The 19633-nt window shown below is 40.7% G+C and overlaps 1 protein-coding gene across 4 annotated transcripts; it reads right to left on the reverse strand.

The window, feature by feature from the left end:
• Nucleotides 1-1473: 1473 nt before the first annotated feature.
• wnt6b (wingless-type MMTV integration site family, member 6b) lies at nucleotides 1474-18180 on the reverse strand. 4 transcript variants are annotated; one of them, XM_077728708.1, is made up of 7 exons: nucleotides 17907-18180; nucleotides 17746-17811; nucleotides 16941-17472; nucleotides 11527-11747; nucleotides 5495-5796; nucleotides 2426-3343; nucleotides 1474-2284 (listed from the first exon to the last, which is right to left on the reverse strand). In XM_077728708.1, the coding sequence occupies exons 3-6, from the start codon at nucleotides 17018-17020 to the stop codon at nucleotides 2882-2884; spliced, it is 1065 nt and encodes a 354-aa protein (XP_077584834.1). In that variant the 5' UTR covers nucleotides 17021-17472; nucleotides 17746-17811; nucleotides 17907-18180; the 3' UTR covers nucleotides 1474-2284; nucleotides 2426-2881. The 4 variants fall into 4 exon arrangements, with proteins under 4 accessions (XP_077584834.1, XP_077584835.1, XP_077584836.1 ...); XM_077728709.1 differs by lacking the exon at nucleotides 17907-18180 and having other exon boundaries at nucleotides 17746-17884; XM_077728710.1 differs by lacking the exons at nucleotides 17746-17811; nucleotides 17907-18180 and having other exon boundaries at nucleotides 16941-17503.
• Between the last annotated feature and the right edge of the window lie 1453 nt (nucleotides 18181-19633).

The following is a 19633-nucleotide window of genomic DNA, read 5'->3' on the forward strand; positions in this document are numbered from 1 at the left end:
GCAAAATGAGAAAATGTGCTTGTCTCTTTCTTATAGCTGTTGCTGTTCTATGAGGGAATATGTTACGTTAGGGATGCATGATAAATCAATGTTAATCAAGATTTTGATACATTAAAAGCTCTATTTAATTTTTTTTTGCATTTGCCATAATTAAAGTGTGGTCCATTTTGCAAGTTTACCCCACCTCCTCCAATTAATTGCATGTGGAAACATTCCTTATTCCATTTGAAGACAATTGTGGACCAGGTGTCAGGTTTCTTCTTCTTATCATTCCAGCTGCTTGGCCTTCATCCCCCCCCCCCCCTCCCACCCCCTCCATCCATTTAGTTCCCCCTCCCCTATAATTCATTTCTTCTCATGTGGGCCTCTCATTTCTCATTTTTATATCACCTAATGTCTTCTGTCTAAGCTCTGCTTCTCTTAATTCCCTCCGAGCTCACGTTTAAAGAACGCGTGCTAAGAAATACAAGTAGACCACCAAGAATCCCACAGAGAAGGCCAAATAAAGGAAAACAGCAAACTGGTCTACGTAAATGACCTTAACCACGTCCATTAGTAAGTGTGGCAAGCCTTTATTATTGCTGAGATCCATATTTTCATCCAACGTGTGTTTGAGTATCCAATTAAAAAATTAGAAAAGACAAATCTTACTTTTCTGTGAAGATGAAATGAAGTCAAATAAGAAGGAGAGGAGGTTTTCCTTGACATTGCCTGGAACAAAAGTAGTGCATGTCACCATGCAACAAATTCCTGAAAAATTACAACTTGTATCAACTTGTTGAGTGCAAACTAATATTTTGGCCTTGTCTTTTCATTTGAATGAAATGCAAAGCAAAAATCATTGAGAGAAGAACGGACATCTTATTGTGAAATCTCAATTTGAAAACAACACATCATGCTTATTTGCTCCCTATAAAAAAATATCTTGTGTTTCCTTTTTGTTTCTTTTTTTTCCTGGAGTTTGTGGGGCGAAAATACAAGAAAACTCTTCAGTGTTTCCCCCCCTAACTTCTACTAACTTCCCTTCATTTAAAATAAAAATAAAAATGCAGAACTCGACTAGGGATGACCATTTGCATCCTGTAGGTAGCAGCATTTCAACTCTAGATACCCCATTATACATTAAAGTCTATTGTATACATACCATTTCAATTTTGATAGTCTAAGAACACTATGACTCTTCTTTAAATTCAAAATCTAGATACACAAATCCAATTATAAAAAAAAACAATAAACTGACAGAGATGACAGCACAAAAATGTACTTTGAGATAAATTATTATGTTAAATATTAGAGCAAAACAAGAATAGGGAATTGTATGGCCAATCCAGAAAAAAAATATTTTAAATGTGATCAATTCCCTATTTTAATATGCTGCACTCTTTTTCATTAACACTAGCAGGATTTAAAGTTGTAATTTGAGTACAAGAGAACAAGCAAACGTTATAATAATGCAGATGGTTTATTGTTATGATGCAAATCAAGTATAAAAGCTGCTTGTGGTAGTATTTGATACAGGACTGCTATTCCTGACAATGACCCAGCTTGCAAAGATGTAAAACAGGAATTTAAGTGTACATTTTTTTTTTAGAAATTGACATGAAATGTTCATGCTGTGGAATACGAGCAGGCTCCGGACCGGCAATGAACACATGAAAGAACTCATAGTGTCGTTTACACTCCTCAGTGCAAACAGTTTGATTTCATAAAATACAAATACACACCACAAAGGTGTCCGAAAAGTTCCATTTTTTTTTGCTGTAATCTTTTATGAATGTATATTTGACTGCACATTTAAATAAGAATGACTTAAGAGCATGAGCAAGTATCAAATTCATCTTGTATCTCAAGACACCATCACTTCCATGACGCAAATTGTCCAAATTCTCATTTCGCATTTATCAAAATCCTCCCCACACATACACAAATAGACGTAAACAAGGTATTTACATATATTCAACAACAATAACAACAAAAAGTGCATTGTAAAATCAGCCCTGTAAATCGTCATGAAACATTTTCTTATATCGAACAATGTTGCCCCCCAAAAAAGGCATTTTTAGCTTTGGAACAAATTGTTTAAAAAAGCCCCTAAACAGCCCAATTGCAGCGAGATTCAAAGTGCTTGTGAACGAGATGGAAGTGAGTAGTCTTGTCATCATACCTTGATATAAATAACTGTCACCAACCAGTCCAGTCCGCAGTAAGTATATCGCAGCTGCGTCGGTGGTGCGGAGATAAGCCGCGTTTCATTTCTAGGAAATATTTTTGCTTGACAGTAGGGCTAAATGGAGACAGAAATTAAAAACATGGGTTCAATATCTTGCTATACATTAGATAACAAAGATCTGTCAGAAAAATTCCAGGATGGATAGCAAAAAAGAAGCAGAATTATTTTAGGTCAAAGGTCAAAAACCATGCTTACCTAAAATCAAGCTTGCTCTAAATTCTTCTCTCTTCCAACACAACCAGGGGACCAGTTTTCGACAAGGTAGACAACATGGAGAATGCTGAAAAAGATTGCAGACTGCAGAAGATCCTGCAAAAAAATCCTTTGAGAAAATGCACCAAGAGACTCCTAGGAAAATACTTCTTTTGTAGTCCATCTTTTTAATCTTTGGGGAATTTTCCCGGTGCGCCTTGCAGATTTGATTGCAAGATTTTACGATGAGTGTAAAACAGGTGGAACAACCCATGGCAATGATCGCTACTAGCTCTCCCAGTTTAAATGGACTGTAAAAAGGATAATAACAGCCGAATGCTTACCTTGCAACTGTCAAAAAGCTCAACACACACACACATGCACTCACACAACACACACACACACATCTATAAAAAAAGAAGTAATTACAACAAGTTAGGGGAATGTGACTCCAGTTTGTCAGTGACAAAGACTTAGCTCCTTTCGGACCGAGCACTTCTTGCACTGGACCACGCAACACCAGTGGAAACGACACAGACAGTTCTCCTCAAACACCACAGTTTCGTCTCGATAGCCGCGCTGGCAACATAGCAGATCGCATCCACTGATGTCCATGGCGGTGCTGTTGCACATGCGTCCCCGCGTCCCCAGGGACCCCGTCTTACGATTGGCCAGACAGAAATCGGGCGATTCGTCCGAATAGATCAGATCTTGCCTGTCCGGGGGTTTGATATTAAGGCCTACGGGGATGAGCGTCTTGCCGTCGTTGCCGCCCATCACTTTGGAGGCGCCGTTGAATCGCTCCAGGAGGCGGTCGCCCACTTCGCGGAAATGTGGCATCTTTTTCCAGCAAGTGCGTAACGTGCACGAGCCAGACAGTCCGTGGCATTTGCACTCCGTCCGCATGTAGAGCTTCACGGCCTTCAAAAGGAGGTGGGGGGTGTTGTTGTTCAGGTATGAGAAAAAAAAAACAAAGCAAAGAATAGTCATCAAATTGAGAAAATAGAAAATATCCATGCTTAAATCAACTGAACAACATTGAAGTAAACAAGTGGTGGTCATTTCTGGCATGTACGAAATGTATGGCCTTATAATGGAGGAGCTATAACAAATACAGTAAGAAACAGAAGATGAAAGTCTTTACTAAGACATGAATAAGTGCTGTTTCATTGTTTTTTCGATGTATTGCAGTACACTTAATCTTTATAATATATAGAATGAATATGCTAGAACACTTTCCATATGCATCCAATGCAAAAACGTCCACTGATACCTTCTTTCTGCCCCCCGACGTCATCCTTGCATGATTTTGGATTCCGGGTCACTGAGCTTTAAAGACCAGTCACATTCCGAAAAATCAAACTCTTGTCAGATTTTAAAATCACACACCTAAGTGACCTCGCTTGGATTTGAAAATATCAAATTGGATGTGACTCGGCTAAGACTTTCATTAAAAAATAAATCATCACAGCAAAAGGATTGGATTTGGGTCTGAAATTACCCACTTCAAATGGATTGGACATCTATTGCCGCCAATCCTACTCATTGAGGCCTTGGTAGTCATTTTAGCTGCAGCCAATAAGAGGCTCTTTGGAAAAATGTTTTAATTGTTGCAATGTACAACCAAAACGAATATAGCTTGCTAACTAGCTAGATCGATAGATTTAAAAAAGAAAAAGAAAAAAAGCAGATGCTCTTCAGGAGGAATTTCAGTGTGTAACCCCGCCTTGCCCTTCATTTTGCCTCTGGCCTTCCTTCATCTAACAAGCCTTGACAACAGATCATTCACTTCTACTGCACATAATTAACCCATCACACACACACACACACACACACACACACACACACACACACACACACACACACACACACACACACACACACACACACACACACACACACACACACACACACACACACACACACACACACACACACACACACACACACACACACACACACACACACACACACACACACACACACACACACACACACACACACACACACACACACACCAACACCAAGACACACAGACTTTGAAAACGCCTATACCCACATGCATGAATGCACATAAACAGACATTTACACGCATCACAGCACACTTATTTCACAACCTGGAGGCATTTGGTGTTTGTATGTGAGTAAGTGCACCCCCCCATTTAAAATGGTTTGTTGGCTGATGGTACAATTGGAAGATATCCCGAAATCCACGCCTGTTCTACCCTACCTGTCTGTGACCCCAACAGCAGTCGACTGTAATTATGACCTCTTCTCGTATGGTGGCTTCAAAGTACGCGTACCCAAAAGTGCACTCAGAAGCCTGACGTCAGTTTGGAGATGTTAAAAGCCACGCTTTAAATCAACACTATTAGCCCGATCTAAAAGCTCGTCAGTTCAAACCCGGTCTTTAAGTAGCGTTACGACTCGTCGGGTCCATAATTCAACACGGGCCACAAACAGGAACTTTGGGGCGTCTTGGCAAGCTGCGGAAACGTGGAAGATTACCTGCCTCGGAGGCTTGGGACCAATATGTGTGGCACGCTCTAGTTTTTGTGTTTCAGAAACCTGATTCTTGTCAGAATATCAGTTTACGGGACTACATGAACTTTGCCGGGGGTGATGTGTTGCTCCTTTGAATGTTGGCGGGATGATGAAGCATTCCACGGGACAAGCAATGCCTTGGGACTGAATCTCTAACTGAAACTTTGATCCTTCATGGCGGCATGAGCATTTAAATGGAGTTTGACTTCTTGCTACTGGATACTGTAACCATACTTAAAAGCTAAGAACTGAGTCAACATTTGGTCCTGTGCGCTAGATAATACTTAAAAGTGCCGCAAACTGAGTGACGCCGATGCAACTGAATAACGCCATCGATTGAGCTTTCTATAATTTCTTTTTTGTAACATTTGGTGGATTCCATTTGTATTTGTAAAACACAATATATTTTGAAAAATCGTTGTGCTGTCACACCCTGATGAGACCCATCTTCCCTATTCCGGTCCTTTTGGTGAAATGCTTATAATTGGATGTAGTTGTGTCCCAAAAGATGTCATGTTGTGTTTTTACCAGTCTTCCAGCTTCATTGTTGTGAAGGTCTATGAGAGTCCTGATGTCACTCTTGCCCCGTCGCCTCTTGGCGTCCATAAACTGTTTGGATTTCTCATAACCGAACTCCACGTCGTCACCGCAGCCGCCCCATTCCCACTTGACGCCGTCGCGGGGTGAGGAAGACAGAGGTCTCGGGGGTGCTCGATTCCTGGTGGCCTCGCAGCCGCACTGCAGCAGGTCTCCCATACTGCAGGCCTGCGTCACCGCGTGGCTCACGCCGGCGGCCGTGATGGCGTACACAAACGCCGTCTCCCGGATATCTGAAAGGATGGATTACAAATCTATTAACGTCATGCTTTTATTGATCGAAACACCTGTCACCCCATAAATTCCATCCATGTACTCTTCATACATGGAAGACAATCAAGGAACCTTTCACACAATCATTATTACATTCTCAAACATCGTTTGGATTTGCAGTGCTGAGAGGATGTGACACCCATGCCGTGCACACAGAGTTAACAGAGGGCAGCTGCTGGTTTATTTCTGGTTGCCAGCTCTATTTTCTCATCCGAAGGCAAGTCCGTCGACAACTGTAAATTGATGTCTGTCCTCGGCTCCTTTGCCGTCACCAACACAATGTTATCTGTTCTCATTTCTCTTGAAGTGAAGAGCTAGGAGAGACTCTGACAACAACTGGGCTTATGTGATTTCAATGTCAACTTGCAATGGGGATGGACAAAAAATTCTCTTTTTCCTTTCAGCCATCGTAGGTCAAAAACACAAAATACGGATTTCCCCAAATTCCATCGAGTTTTCTCGCCCAACTTTGCTGATAGGCCAAAACGTCTCAGAAGTTATCTTCTTGTCCGAGAAAAGCCACAATGCCAAATGAACATCATTCTTCCACTTACTCAGATTCCTGCTCGATCATGTCAACACTTGTTCACCAAACATTGTGCCTTGTATCAAAGCCTCATCCCGTCATTTTGTTATCATTCCCCTTAAGTTGTTCAGATAAGTGATGGAAGAACTGACCCCAGTCAGAGATGATGGCCCTTTAGTCTTTGTTTACCTAAGAGGAGGTTAAAATAGCATGTGTACCACTAGCCAATGGGTCTGGCCTTGATCGGGGTACCAAACACAATGCCATTTTCTTGCATTGACCTCATGATTTTTAATGACCAAATAACTTTAGACCATACTGAGAGTATTATTCACTGTACATCTGAACTTTACTGGGGGTTATCGGAGGCACCCAAGATGATGGCAGGTGTCTTTTAAATGAAAAACAGTGCATTTGAGGGGTGTGTTGACTTTTCATATCCGCCAAACTATCCTGTATTTGTATGTGACAAATTGTGTTTGCTCTAAGCAGAATCAGACAGATAGAGGAGGAGGATTTATAGTGGGAACTGATGTAGGACTGGCTAATGCAATCTTGAGTTTTTGAGTTTAAATGCTTTCACCTTTGACCGGCAAAATCGAAGCTGCTCATTCTTGCATCCGTTATTAAAAGAAGAACCTCCCTGAAGGCGTCGCGGCGCCGAGGGAATGTGCAGAGAGACAGACGGAAAGCCAGAACATACTTCCTCCAGCCAAACACGAAACATACCTTCTGTATGTTGGCCAAAAGCTTTAATCCTATTTTCATTGGGGTTTAAGACATTTTCCTACATGTTTTTTATTTCTCAATTTTTTTTTTTTGCAAAATGCAGCAATCAATGTTGCCCTTGCCAGTTTTTTTCATGGATTTTGTGTTTGTGCAACCACATTATTTTAGTTGTTCTTACTGAGCTACACAGGTGTTAGGTACGGAAGTCTGTTGCTGCCACTTGATAAATTTCACGTTATAATGTGACAAATGTCACATTTTTAACGTAGTAGGTTCCACATTATAATGTGATGAGTTGAATTTCTGCATTCAGGGATAGGCAGAGACTTTTTTTGTCTCATGAAAGTCACCAGTTAGATCACTACTACAGGTACTACTACTACTACAAGTCTAAATTTGTAATTATTTTGCAAGTTATGAAAATTTGTCATTTGAACCAGTGTTTAAATATATTTGTATCATTATTATCCTCCTGAGGTAAGAATACATTTAACAATTTTAAATCTGTTGTTCCCCTTCTGAAAGTGTAAATTTGGAAACAAAAGTGACAATTAACAACTAACAAAATATGGCAATGTTAAAAAAAAGCACAAACAGATTATGATCTTTGAGTGTGTGCAGTACACAGATCTTGAGAATAAGTACGTGTGTGCGTGCATGTATGCGTGCACGAGACCACTGCCAAACTAAGTGACTTTTATGACTAAAAGCTGGAAGCGGGTGAGCGTGCAGTCACCATTCTCCCCTGCCAACTCCATATCTCATGATTCAGAGAATGGGATTCATTAGGAATGGTAACACACACACACACACACACACACAATGAGTGGCGTGCGATGAGAGCGACACACACACCGGGACGTTGCATTATCAATAGCAGCTGTGCAGACGGTACTTGGCGAAAATGCGTTAGTGTATACATTTGCAAAGCATTGTTTGAGTTAAGATTTGGACCAATCACATATGGTTAGATACTGTACAGGATGATGTGACCAAGATGCGATATGTGGTAATGATGTCACATTCAAACAGGCAAAACATCACAATGTCTAGTTAAGAGAATTGTGTATGCCTAAAACATCAGTGTTTTTCGATGGCCACTGCATTGGACATCTTTTAAAAAGTTCTCAACTCACTGCCAGTCTTGTTCAGAGGTCAATTGGCATTGTGGTAGATAGTAAAAGAGAGAAAACGATATTAAAGTCACTTTTTGATGGCAGTAAACGCCGTTCGAATGTTCGCCGCTGAAAAGTTAAGGAATAATATGGAAAAATTAAAAGGGAAAATTCCTAGGAAACACTTCATGAAAAGGTCAATTATTAAATTATTTACTATAATTGGATGTCAAAAGAGAGCGGCAAAATATCATCCCATAGGCCGCAAGTTATGACTCTACCCTATGACGATTATGACTTATTATTAACGTTTCCACACTTCTCTTGCACAAAAATATAAACCTAGGTTAAACTTTAAGCTTTAAATTGCAATACTATTGAAACCAAGTCAAAACAATAAGCCCACAATTAATGAACATAATAAATCAGCTCACAGATCAATACAAGGACCGATACATATACATCCCTAGAATATACCAACATAATTAAATTCTCCTTCCTCTACAAATATAACGGAGCACTAGTCATTTCAGTCAGGAACAACAACGGCGTGGTAAAAAAAAATTGCTAAAATATCTCATGGGCAGACAATGTAAAGTTGGTAAAACATATTTCTTTCATAAACTGCTAACAGGGATCAAATATGAACCCATATTTGTTCTCATTTACCAACAACCTGCATAAAATGATCCAAAGTGGTACAATAAAGAAAAGGGTAGTGGTTTTGAGTGGAAGCCATCGAAAAATTGCAAGATACAAAGCGCCTTGTTTCATATTTTCCTTGGAGACATGAATTCCAAACAAATTCTCCACCACAGCGGGTGTCTGGGCCTGTCTACGTCTGCTTCTAATTCCACAGGGCACTTCTGCAGGAATTAGCGCATATTCCTTCAATCCTCCGACTTTAAGGCAACGGTACCGGGAGGTCTGCGACGTCAAAACATGAATTACAGAGGCTGACATAATACAAATGTGTTAAGTGTATTTCCTTTATTTTGTTGCTTTGGAGAATTATTTGGTGACACATAGTGGGTGGCAGAAATACATCCAGCCAAATAGATAATATTGCTGATTTGGTCATTGATATTATAATGCCTCCCAAAAAAAAAACATGGCCACTTAGTATATTGGACAGTGTTAATCGGGGGTGGGAATTGTAGTGGCTTGCAGTTAACCTCAGGTATTATTCTTTTTTCGTAGCCGGGATGGTTTTTTTGCCGTTCCAAGGCGATTTGATTTATTTCCCTAAAACAGCTGCGCTTAATATACTTTTGAGGAAAGTAGTCGATGACAAACGAGACTTTTCCCAAGCGACTCCGTGTGCGGATGTCGATACCTACCACACGCATCTCAATCATGCCAAATTCAAATAATATCAACATGGGAAAAGCATTGATCTCTCCACACTGATGATTTCCCAACATGATATATCGCCTGAATCATATTTCCGCAATGTGTTGTTTAGGATGATGTAAGTGGGATGTCTTTTGACGCCAGAATCTTTTCACGGTCATTGATTGATACCATTATTTCTCATGTGCTATATATTATATATCAAATGTTACAGTATTTGAATCTTAACGTTGGATACCAGCCTTTTAATCTCACGGTTACTTGCAAAACGTGATTTATTCGTGTCTAATGTTCTTATCGTAGGGCAATCGAGATGAAAATCAATGTTGTGGACTCACATTTTTTAACTTGTTTAACATTTGCCATAAAGGTAAGTTGCGTACAAATCAATTCTACCAATAACATTTGTTGTATTACATTATTCCTGGCTCTAAAATGTCTAAATAAAAATGACAATAAAGGTTAATGATATTTCAGTGCTTTGCTTTTGTAAAGTCTTTGTGGTAATAATTCAAAATGTAATATAATTGTAATTGTTTTTCTCTGCAATAAATTAGTGATTGATTGATAGCAATACCAAACCTTTTGATTTATGAATTATGATTTCTTAAATGTTTTTATTATATGCGTTTCGGGACTATTATATGCATATAGGACAATGCCCTAAAAACTTGCAGCACAATAATTAATTTTTTTGAAGCCAAGGTTGTAACATTAGTGTTCCCTGCATTTATTTAGCAAAATAATTTAAAAAAAACAATTATGATTCAATTATTTACATGGTAATGAGGGATAATAGTCTAGACAACTGTTAGTTGTTAATATTACTATGAAGTACCCATATTATTAACAAGGTATTTTTTGTTGGTGGCTCTCATGCACCCCCAGATAGATTGCACCCTGCCTGGGTGTTTGTCTAAATTGTCCATAGCAAAAACTGGCCCTGCATAATGTTTACATTTAACTCCTTAGCAGCCATTGACAGCGGATAGACCTTCAAACCATTTATAAAACCCAAGTGTAGATTGCTGAGTGTTCCCTTTTATTGAGCTTTTTATATAGAGTTGACAAACTGGTTAACCACACATTTTGTTCTGTTTGAAGGAATTCTTTTTTGGAATGTTTATCCACCGTTCGTACAGGTAGATGCAAAACAAAGGAGCAATTTGGCCTTTCTTGTAGACAGGCAGGAATGTGTGATTAATTGCCCGCCTGTCTTCTGCCGGTACATTCTTGCCCTCTCTTTCCTGTCTTTTATCATTTCTTCATTTCAAATGCGATCGCGGCCAAAATTCTAAAAAAAAAAAAAAAGTATTTAGGTGCAAACTTTTAGAGGGGAAGACTTCAAAGAGTTTCAGGAAGATGCTGTGAGATCTGAAGACAGATATTAGCTGATCATTTCAAGCGTGCCCAAAGTCATGAAGAGGAGAAAGCAGTCGCTTGTGAATACGTCCGCTCGCTCGGACAAGAGCTGCCCTTGTCTTTGTGACTGATATTAGACAGGTATCTGACCCCGCTTGGCATGAGACGGTCTGGTCAGGTCAGAGGTTTTAAACAACTGACAAGCCCGGGTTAGAAAATTGGAGTATATGATAAAGGTGAGCTATATTAGAAGTAGGTGGGACTTCATTTGCCTACTACAATATTTAAGGAGAAAGTGACAGAAAGATAGAGTGACCTTCTTCCATCATCTGAATAAAGCAAAGTTCATCAAATGTGAATTGCCCCAAAATATTTAGTCCAAAATCTAAAGGTTAATGCAGTTTTCTTGCGTAGTTTTTAAACTGGAATGATTAGGGAAGGGTCTGAGGATACTTCAATTCCATTTCTGTGCACATACCAGCAGATGGCAGTAACACAGCACTACTTTTTAAAAAGATTTGCATTGGCGATCACACAAAATAATGAGAAAAAGGTAGCATCATCGTCTTCATTTGCATGAACAATTGATATCTGTAATCACTCACCTTGTTGCAAAATTTTGCCAAAGTACTTATTGTGGCTGGTGCAGTTCCACCGGCGGTATCTGAACTGGTATTGGCACTCCCTGACGCCCAACCTGGCTCCTTTAGCCACCTCATTGATAATTTCTGGTTGAGTCTGACACAACTCGGCCTGCTTCCCCACCAGACGCTTTGTCTTCTTGCAGATGCTGTTGGGATCCATTAGTAGTGGACTTCCCACCGCCCTGGAGAACATAAAACAATAGTAGTCAGTATAACAATTTACAACCTCAAAATTTTAAATTAGAAAATAATATAGTGGCTACAAATGGGCAAAGAGATGCATGTTGTCATGGTAACAAAATCAGGAGCATTTTAAAGTGCAGGATGTCCATATCATAACTCATCAGCCATCACTCCCAGTCCACCTCGTCTTTAAGTAGAAGAGATCCATATCAGCAGGTATGAGAATGGCAAAACAACAAAAGTGCGCCAAAAACAACTTTTCAAACTCTCGCGTCTTGTGGGTGTTCATCACAGACACATGAAATCATTCATCGCCTTCTTGAGTTTGTTTACAGAAAGTAGAACAAACATTTGCAAGGACTGATAGCAAGACAGAATTCTCTGCTGTGCGCATGCACATCTAAATAAAACATATACACAATATTTATACAAGTAAAATTGTTAAATATAATTCCATCTAGAAATTCCAGGTGATTCTCAAACCCAAGAGATATGAAATGATGTGAAATCAGACTGAATACCAAAGTGCACTGCATACTCAATCAAATATGAGCAAATGATTACATGAGCAGGTGCTAGAACGGTACTTTGCAACACAAACTGTCACTCGACAACCACTTATTATCTCAGCGCTATTATCAGGATGTGCGAGTGTCTATGTTTATATACGCATGTGCATGTTTTTGGGAGTAGGTGAGAGACATTTAAATGTTTTCTCCCTTATCGTCTCATGAAGAACAAGTCAAGGTCAAAACAGACTCAAAAGAAAAATGTATTCGTTTTTACAACTGGCCCAAGCCAATAAAAGCGGCTCCTCCCATTCCCTTTAATTCAAGGCTGTTGATCACTAGCAGCCCTAAATGTGTCCATCTAAGCCAGACAATGGGTTAAATACAGAACACACTCTTAAAAAGCTTGCATTCACTTGTTCTAGGCCGCTCCAATCCTTATGACACAAAGTGCCAGTGTTCTTCAGGCTGTCATTTCTGACATCTCTCCTACGCATACAATGAAACAACCGAGAGGAATTTACAGGAGCCGAAATTAGGGGGGAAAGGGCTTAAAAGTAAAAGCTTTTCTCACATGAATGCTTTGTCAGTGTGGCATCAAAAAAGTGGCGGACCAAACACGCACACACACACACACAAGTAAAGCCTCGCCAGTGGGATTTCAAATACAGCACATGTTTGGAATGTCCTTTGATATGTTTTATGATTTATTCCGCTCGCTCATATTGAAGAGATTTTGTCCGACTGTACACGGCTACAAGTGACTACATCATTATCAAATTCCGTATCCGCTGGTTGACCAGCTGCATTTACAATTCAGTTCAAAGATTGTGTGCTAAATGACTTCTAGGCTTCATTTCGGAGCTCACGATGGAATATTGCACTGTACTGTACTGTACTGCTGTACTGTGTTGAGCATTTTTCTCCCACAAATGAGTGAATTTCATCCTGTCTTAATCCCTCAAGTATGCCGTACAGTCACAACTAGCGTAAGTCCGACACACCAAAAAAAAAGAGAAAAAGCCAAGGCGCGACTGGAGGAAGCTCCACGTCCAATAAAAGTGACAGCAACGTTAAAAAAAGGCATAAAACAGCATGAGAAGTACTGGAGCCTGTTTTTATGTTTCATTTGTGCAACTTCTTCAAATAAACAGCCCAGTTGCAGAGCAAATGGACTAAGCTACTGCTTTTCTACGGCACTGTACAACATGTGTGTATCGTTTAGCTGTCAAGAAGCGACTCTCCACTACTAACAACAAAGAACATCACTGTCAAGTTTCCAAGAGGATGGAGTACACCGAGCCAATAACTATCAGCTTTTGCTTCAGTGATCCAGTGTGAGCACATTACATAGTTGTCTCTAGGATTTTTTTCTCCATGTTCATATTCAAATTTTGAAATAATTTCCACATTTTCATATCATTTGTTCTTTCTCTTTAGAAAGGGATCTAAATTCACTCAATGTTATGGGGTGATTTACAAATGAAATTCCTCCAGCACCCCCTGTGGCCCTTATGGGGGTAAGTGGTTCAGAAAATGGACGAATAGTAATATATTTAATTATTAATTAAAAACTGTTGAACATGTCTGATTTGCCTCCACAAAGTGAAAATGCCCGACACAATTTTCTGGCATGAAGTCAAATTAGTAACTATTATTATTATTTTTCTTAAAAAGGCATAAATGCAGCAGACAAGCACAGGCAGACACATACCAACACACACACACACGCATGGTACGCTTTCTACACCTGATGCCAAACCCACATCGGCATTTCTAATCTTTATCAGTACCCATCTCTCTGGTCCTGATTCGACATCAAGCTTTAAGAGCAGGAGTGGACCAGATAAGATCTGCTACAGTCAACTACAGTGTGGGTGTGCTTTCACATGCATGTGTGTGTATGTACTGTATATGTGTGTTTGTGTGTCATTACACGGGAGTCACTGACTGCTGGTGTATTTAGACTGACGCACATAAACACTCAGACAGCAGAGAGGTCTCACATACACGTTGGTCCGACCACCTGTGGGCCCACGGCACACTTCATGCGGGCTCCACGCCAAAATGAGACACACTTCTGAAATGAAGGAATAGGCTCTCACTTTCAACCAGGAAAATCAATTTGGTTCTAACGTATCAGAAACAAACGTCTAACTTCACTTTACATGATCTTTAGAGTAACAGCAAGTTGGCGCAGCTCAGCATGGCAGTCCAAAGTGGTAGACAAGAAGAGCAAAGGCATTCCTCCCTCCTGTCAGCTGCGTTGTCTGCTCTTGAGCCAAATGATTAGAACGCCGTAATCAGCGAGAGGCTCAGAAAGGACGACTATCTCGCAGCATTTCATCCCTCTTCCAGTCTCTCCCTCTCTCTCTCTCTCTCTCTACTCTGCGTATCTACGCGATAGGTATTTTCCTATGAGCGAGGCGAGACAAAGAGACTTTGGAGCAAAGCGAGCAGCAGAACCACCACGAGAAACGTACAATAGGTCGTCCAGCAGTTTTTAAACAGAGAACGTCATTGTCTCAGGAAAACTGGGGAAAACCCCATCAGACGCACAGGTGTGCTCTCACCCTCTCTGCACTGGAGTTAACAGTGGACGGGTGAAAGAAGATGACAAAAATATGTCAGTGGGGATGAAAAGGAAGTCGATGATATCGGTGTTGATTGCTTTAATCACTAAGGACTTCATTTAAAATGAATGACATCTTAAGAGGAGATTGAAGATCCAGTCATCGTTTCCATTAACGGTTGTCAAAAGTGTTTTGTTTTATGTGTGGACTTTTTCCACTACCATTATTATCACTGCTTTTATCCATTGGAATCCAGACTTTCATTGTCACTGATCCACACAGTATGGTGATCAAAAACTGGCAATGAACGTGTCAGTCCTAAACAAAAGCAAAGCACAAAGAGTCAACTGGATGCATTATGGATCAGTAGCTGTGCTCCCTCTGTTTGCTGAATGTGCTGCATCAGCACATGTATTAGATTCCAGTGGGGCAGAAAAGTCTCTCCTCAACATTGTTGTGACTTCCCAGCGAGTTGATTACAACACGTTCTCATCACTTTTCAATTGGAAAACGGGAAAAGTCATCTTAAGGAGTGCGGCTTTGCTATCGCCCGTGACAGGATGGAACGCAAGCGCCAAGCTTTGCATGCAAAGAGCCGCGAAGCCGCCTCGCACGGCCCCCTTTTGGACACCACAGCCCACACTGACCTTGACCGAGGTGGTCAAGTGGGAGGATATACTGGAAACAAACAACAAAAGATTCCCCGTCTGTCTCTCTCGCTTTTCGTGAAACACGAATGTGAAGACAACCTGGATGTTAACAAAAAGCAACGTCAGACAGATGCACAGAAAATATGTTATCTGTCGATCTGCATGCTCTGTCTGTCTGTCTGTCTGTCTGTCTGTCTTGTCCGTCTGTCTGTCACACACCTTGCTGAGTTGAGCCTGTATGGATTGTTTTATGATGACATATCCACTGCGCCCTGAAGGGCCACCTGACATTCCAAACTCTGACCCCAAACACACACTCACACTCACACACACACACACACTCAACTGCAGGCAATGAGAAGACAGCTATCACCGCCCCTTGTCTTTCTTTCTTATTTTTTCCAAACACTTCAGGTCCCCATAACCAATGCTCATGAAATGTTCAGTCTCACCTAAATTGGGACAAATTTACAGTAGACAGACAGGGAGTCCAGAAAGGTTGCAGGGGTGCTGGATCAAATCCCATCCAACAAGGGAGAATACATTATGGACTACATGAATCCATTGCCAGCCAATTACATGGCACACTGAGAGGAACAATAAGTCATGGTCAAACTCATACCTAGAGAGAATTTAGAGTTTTCAACCACTCTGTTTTTCGGAGATGTGGGAAGAAACCGGAGTACCCGTAGAGATCCTGCGCAGTCACGGGGAGAACATGCAACCTCAATACTGGAAGGTCGGACCTCAGTTGGCATTGAAACCTCAATCTCAGAACAGTGAGATGAACCAGATGTATTTTTTTTCTATTTCAAAAATCAAATATACATTTAGATTCTTAAAAAAAATACTCCCATGTTCAACAGACGAAGATATGGGGTTTAAATACACAGATAGGGGTTGATGACAAGAAACACCTGGGTCACACAAGGGAAGGAGAGCTAGAAAAGACACAACAGGTGACACATGAACAATCACACGGACAGGACACACAAGGAAAAAAACACCCAAACATTTAACCCCCCCCCCCCCCCCCCAAAAAAAAATATGACAGTGTTTATGATCATATGGTGGAAAAAAAATCGTTTTAAAAATGTCTATGGGAATGATAGGTAGGATAAATAATCTGATCATTTGAAACATTAAAAAAAACCTCACACATACAATTCCATTCTAAACTATATATAGGGGAAGTAATATTCTCTAGTATTCTCGTGCTCTTAAAATTAAAGCCTTAACTTTGCTTTGGTTTAACAAACACTTTTACTTTGAATGGCACATGGAAAATTTATATACTAATTATTTTGGGAACTTCTAAAAATCACTTGATGAATTTGAGCATTTTCAAATATTTGCACATTTTCATTTAAAAAAAAATACTCTCTTGTAATAAAAAAAAAATGCATTGTGCATTTGAACATGAAGACACACAACAATACAACTTAATATTAGACACTTACCACCACAATCCGATGATATTGACTGGGCAAAGCAAGATGAAAAACAGAGCCAGTTGAATCCGGGACAGGCGAACCGTCATGTTTGAGCGCTTGGAATCTTCCAGCTAATTTGTGATGTTTTTTCTTCTTCTTTTTAATCCTCTTGTGACAAGCAGGAAAAAATGTCAAGTGAATCAAAGTTCCTCCTCCAGCTCCTCTTCCGTCAGGCGCATCTTAATGCGCAGGAAAAGCCGGTCAAGAGGTGACTGAGGAAAGGTCCAAAGGTGAGTTTAACCTCTTCATCGTTGCTCCGCTTGGCTCAAGTCGCCATGTCCTCTCCATCGAACATCTCACTTTGTCGTCCAAGGAGATGAGACTGCTTTGTGGTTCTATTCGAGTTCCGTCCGGTCGTCTTTTGCGCCTTTGGAAGTGACTCACTGGTGGTCTCGGAGCAGGAGGAGGAGGAGGAAGAGGAGGAGGAGGACCACGGTGTGTCAGTGTGTTTTCTTTGGATGATGAAGGGAGGAAAAATGCGCTCTTGTTCTTCTCGCACCTTGGTGTGACGTCGCCCCAGGCGGGTGAAGAAAAAAGGAGAGAGAGAGAGAGAGCGGTTGCAATTAGGTACGTCCTGATGGACCGAAAAAAAGGGGGGGCAAAACACAAACCCCCATAAACACGCCGATAATGTGACTTGATGTTTATGCTGGAGTGGAAATCAGAGCCTGGTGGAATGGGCTGATGTCAGCACAGGTGTGTGGTATACACCCACCTTTGAGAGGTGCGCAACCCTTATTGAGGGCCCAAAAAATGTGAAAACTTGTCTCACCTGATGGAATGGTAGGTGGTCATCTGCCTCATAGTCAACAGGTTTTCTCACTTCAAATGTCATTTTCTGAAATAGGGAGTCGGCAAATGAAACATTCACTGTAATTTCTCGATGATAATACATTTGTTTGAGAGAGGGAATATCATAAAAACACGACTTACTTGATATAAGAAAAGTTGTCCCATTTTATGCTATCATCAGGGGCCAGTTTTTTTGCATTGGGCAATGTAGGCGACCATCCAGGGCGCCATCAATTTATGGGCACATGATGGGGTAAACACATGTATTTATACTAGCATGCAACAAAACCTCAATCATTAGGGGGTGAAATTTGTCAGAGTTATAGTAGTCAATAAAACAGGCATGTTCAACAAATCCAAACCAATGAGAGTGGGCAAAAAAAGTTAGAATTGAAGACCAAATCAATTGGAAGGACAATAGGATTTTAGGCTCAGGCATCAGTCTGTCAAAATTTAAAAAAATGGACTGAATTTATTATTTCATGACTGAAAGGTACAATAAATCATTACTCAATATGAGCTGAAATTGTGTGTCAAATTTGGTGGTTCCACAGTAAAATTTCATATCCTGATTGGATAAAGATAATATTGATGTGATAACTTTTCAAATATTTTCGAGCTCGTTTGGAAACTCTTGTCACCTGAATGCGCACATTTTTTTTTGATAGGAGTGTATTTGTTGTGGCTTAATATCAGTGTTATAGTACACCCTACTGTAGTGGATTATGTGAATAAAGCAGCATTGTTATTCCAACTAAGACCAGAAGGAGTCCCAGATGCAAAATACCCGCCTGAATCAGTCGAGCTCAAATCTCAGAGCAGAACGGTGCAACAGAATTAGCAAGTTATGAAAATTGCTTTATCTCAACAGCCTATAAATAGCTCCAGCCGCGTTGTGATCCCGACAACTGCTCCGGGCTTTGAACTCCCTCACTCCTCTCGCCACCTCGGTTTCTTGCACAAGCGCTTTTTCCCAATTTCGGGCTGCGACTCACTCCCAATTTCCCTCGCCGCTGGACGAGTGAGTGTGTTTTGTAAGGCAGGGCTGATTTTTCATACTTGGCCGAGGCTTTATAGACAATAAAGATCTGATTTCAAAGTCCAGCAGGGTGTTGGGCCTGGGGTCTTGGCTCACAGCTTTAGTTGCCTGCTGGGAGGAGAGACACTACACAAGCCCTAACCAGATGTCCATCACTAGAGTACGTTCGAAAGATACATACTGGACATGATGTAGGTATATGCTTGAAATTCTTGTAGGCATCAAACATCATATTTCACCTTGTTGTGGGAATTGCATGCTTCTTTTTACTTATGCGGGTACAGCGAGGGGTAAGAAATAAAGTTATCATGGACTAAAAGAATGGTTAAAGTCGTGATGAGGGAGCTTTTACTTCCTGAAGCTGGAATATGTCCGTTGATGTTATACGTCAGTGTTTTTGCTGTATCTAAGTACACAAGCGTACATACTTGAGTCCCCTAGCCCCCTCTTTTGTATAACCCACGGTTCCAAAGTAAGCCTGAAACGGAAATAACGACCTCCTAGTGTAGCCCGCAACGCAAAGCCCGAATATAACTGTAAGGAGTCCCCATTGCGAGCAGGTGTACTCAGTGGATCTTGGTTTTTCACCGTACGCTTCACTTGCCTACTTTGCTATGATTCCAGTTACTCACGACGGGACTTTTCCTTCACCGCTGTCATCGTCTTCACCGTATTGCTCAAGGCCATGAAAGGTGTACTTCCATTTACAGGACATCTGCAGGGATGACAAAGTATACCATGTGCACAACTGGTCGCCCTATTTCAGTACGAGAATTGAAATACTGACTCTCTTGGTGTTAATGAGGTGAAAAATGGCCGACTGGAACCC

This window comes from Stigmatopora nigra, chromosome 11 (genome assembly GCF_051989575.1).
Source record: "Stigmatopora nigra isolate UIUO_SnigA chromosome 11, RoL_Snig_1.1, whole genome shotgun sequence".
NCBI lineage: Eukaryota > Metazoa > Chordata > Actinopteri > Syngnathiformes > Syngnathidae > Stigmatopora > Stigmatopora nigra.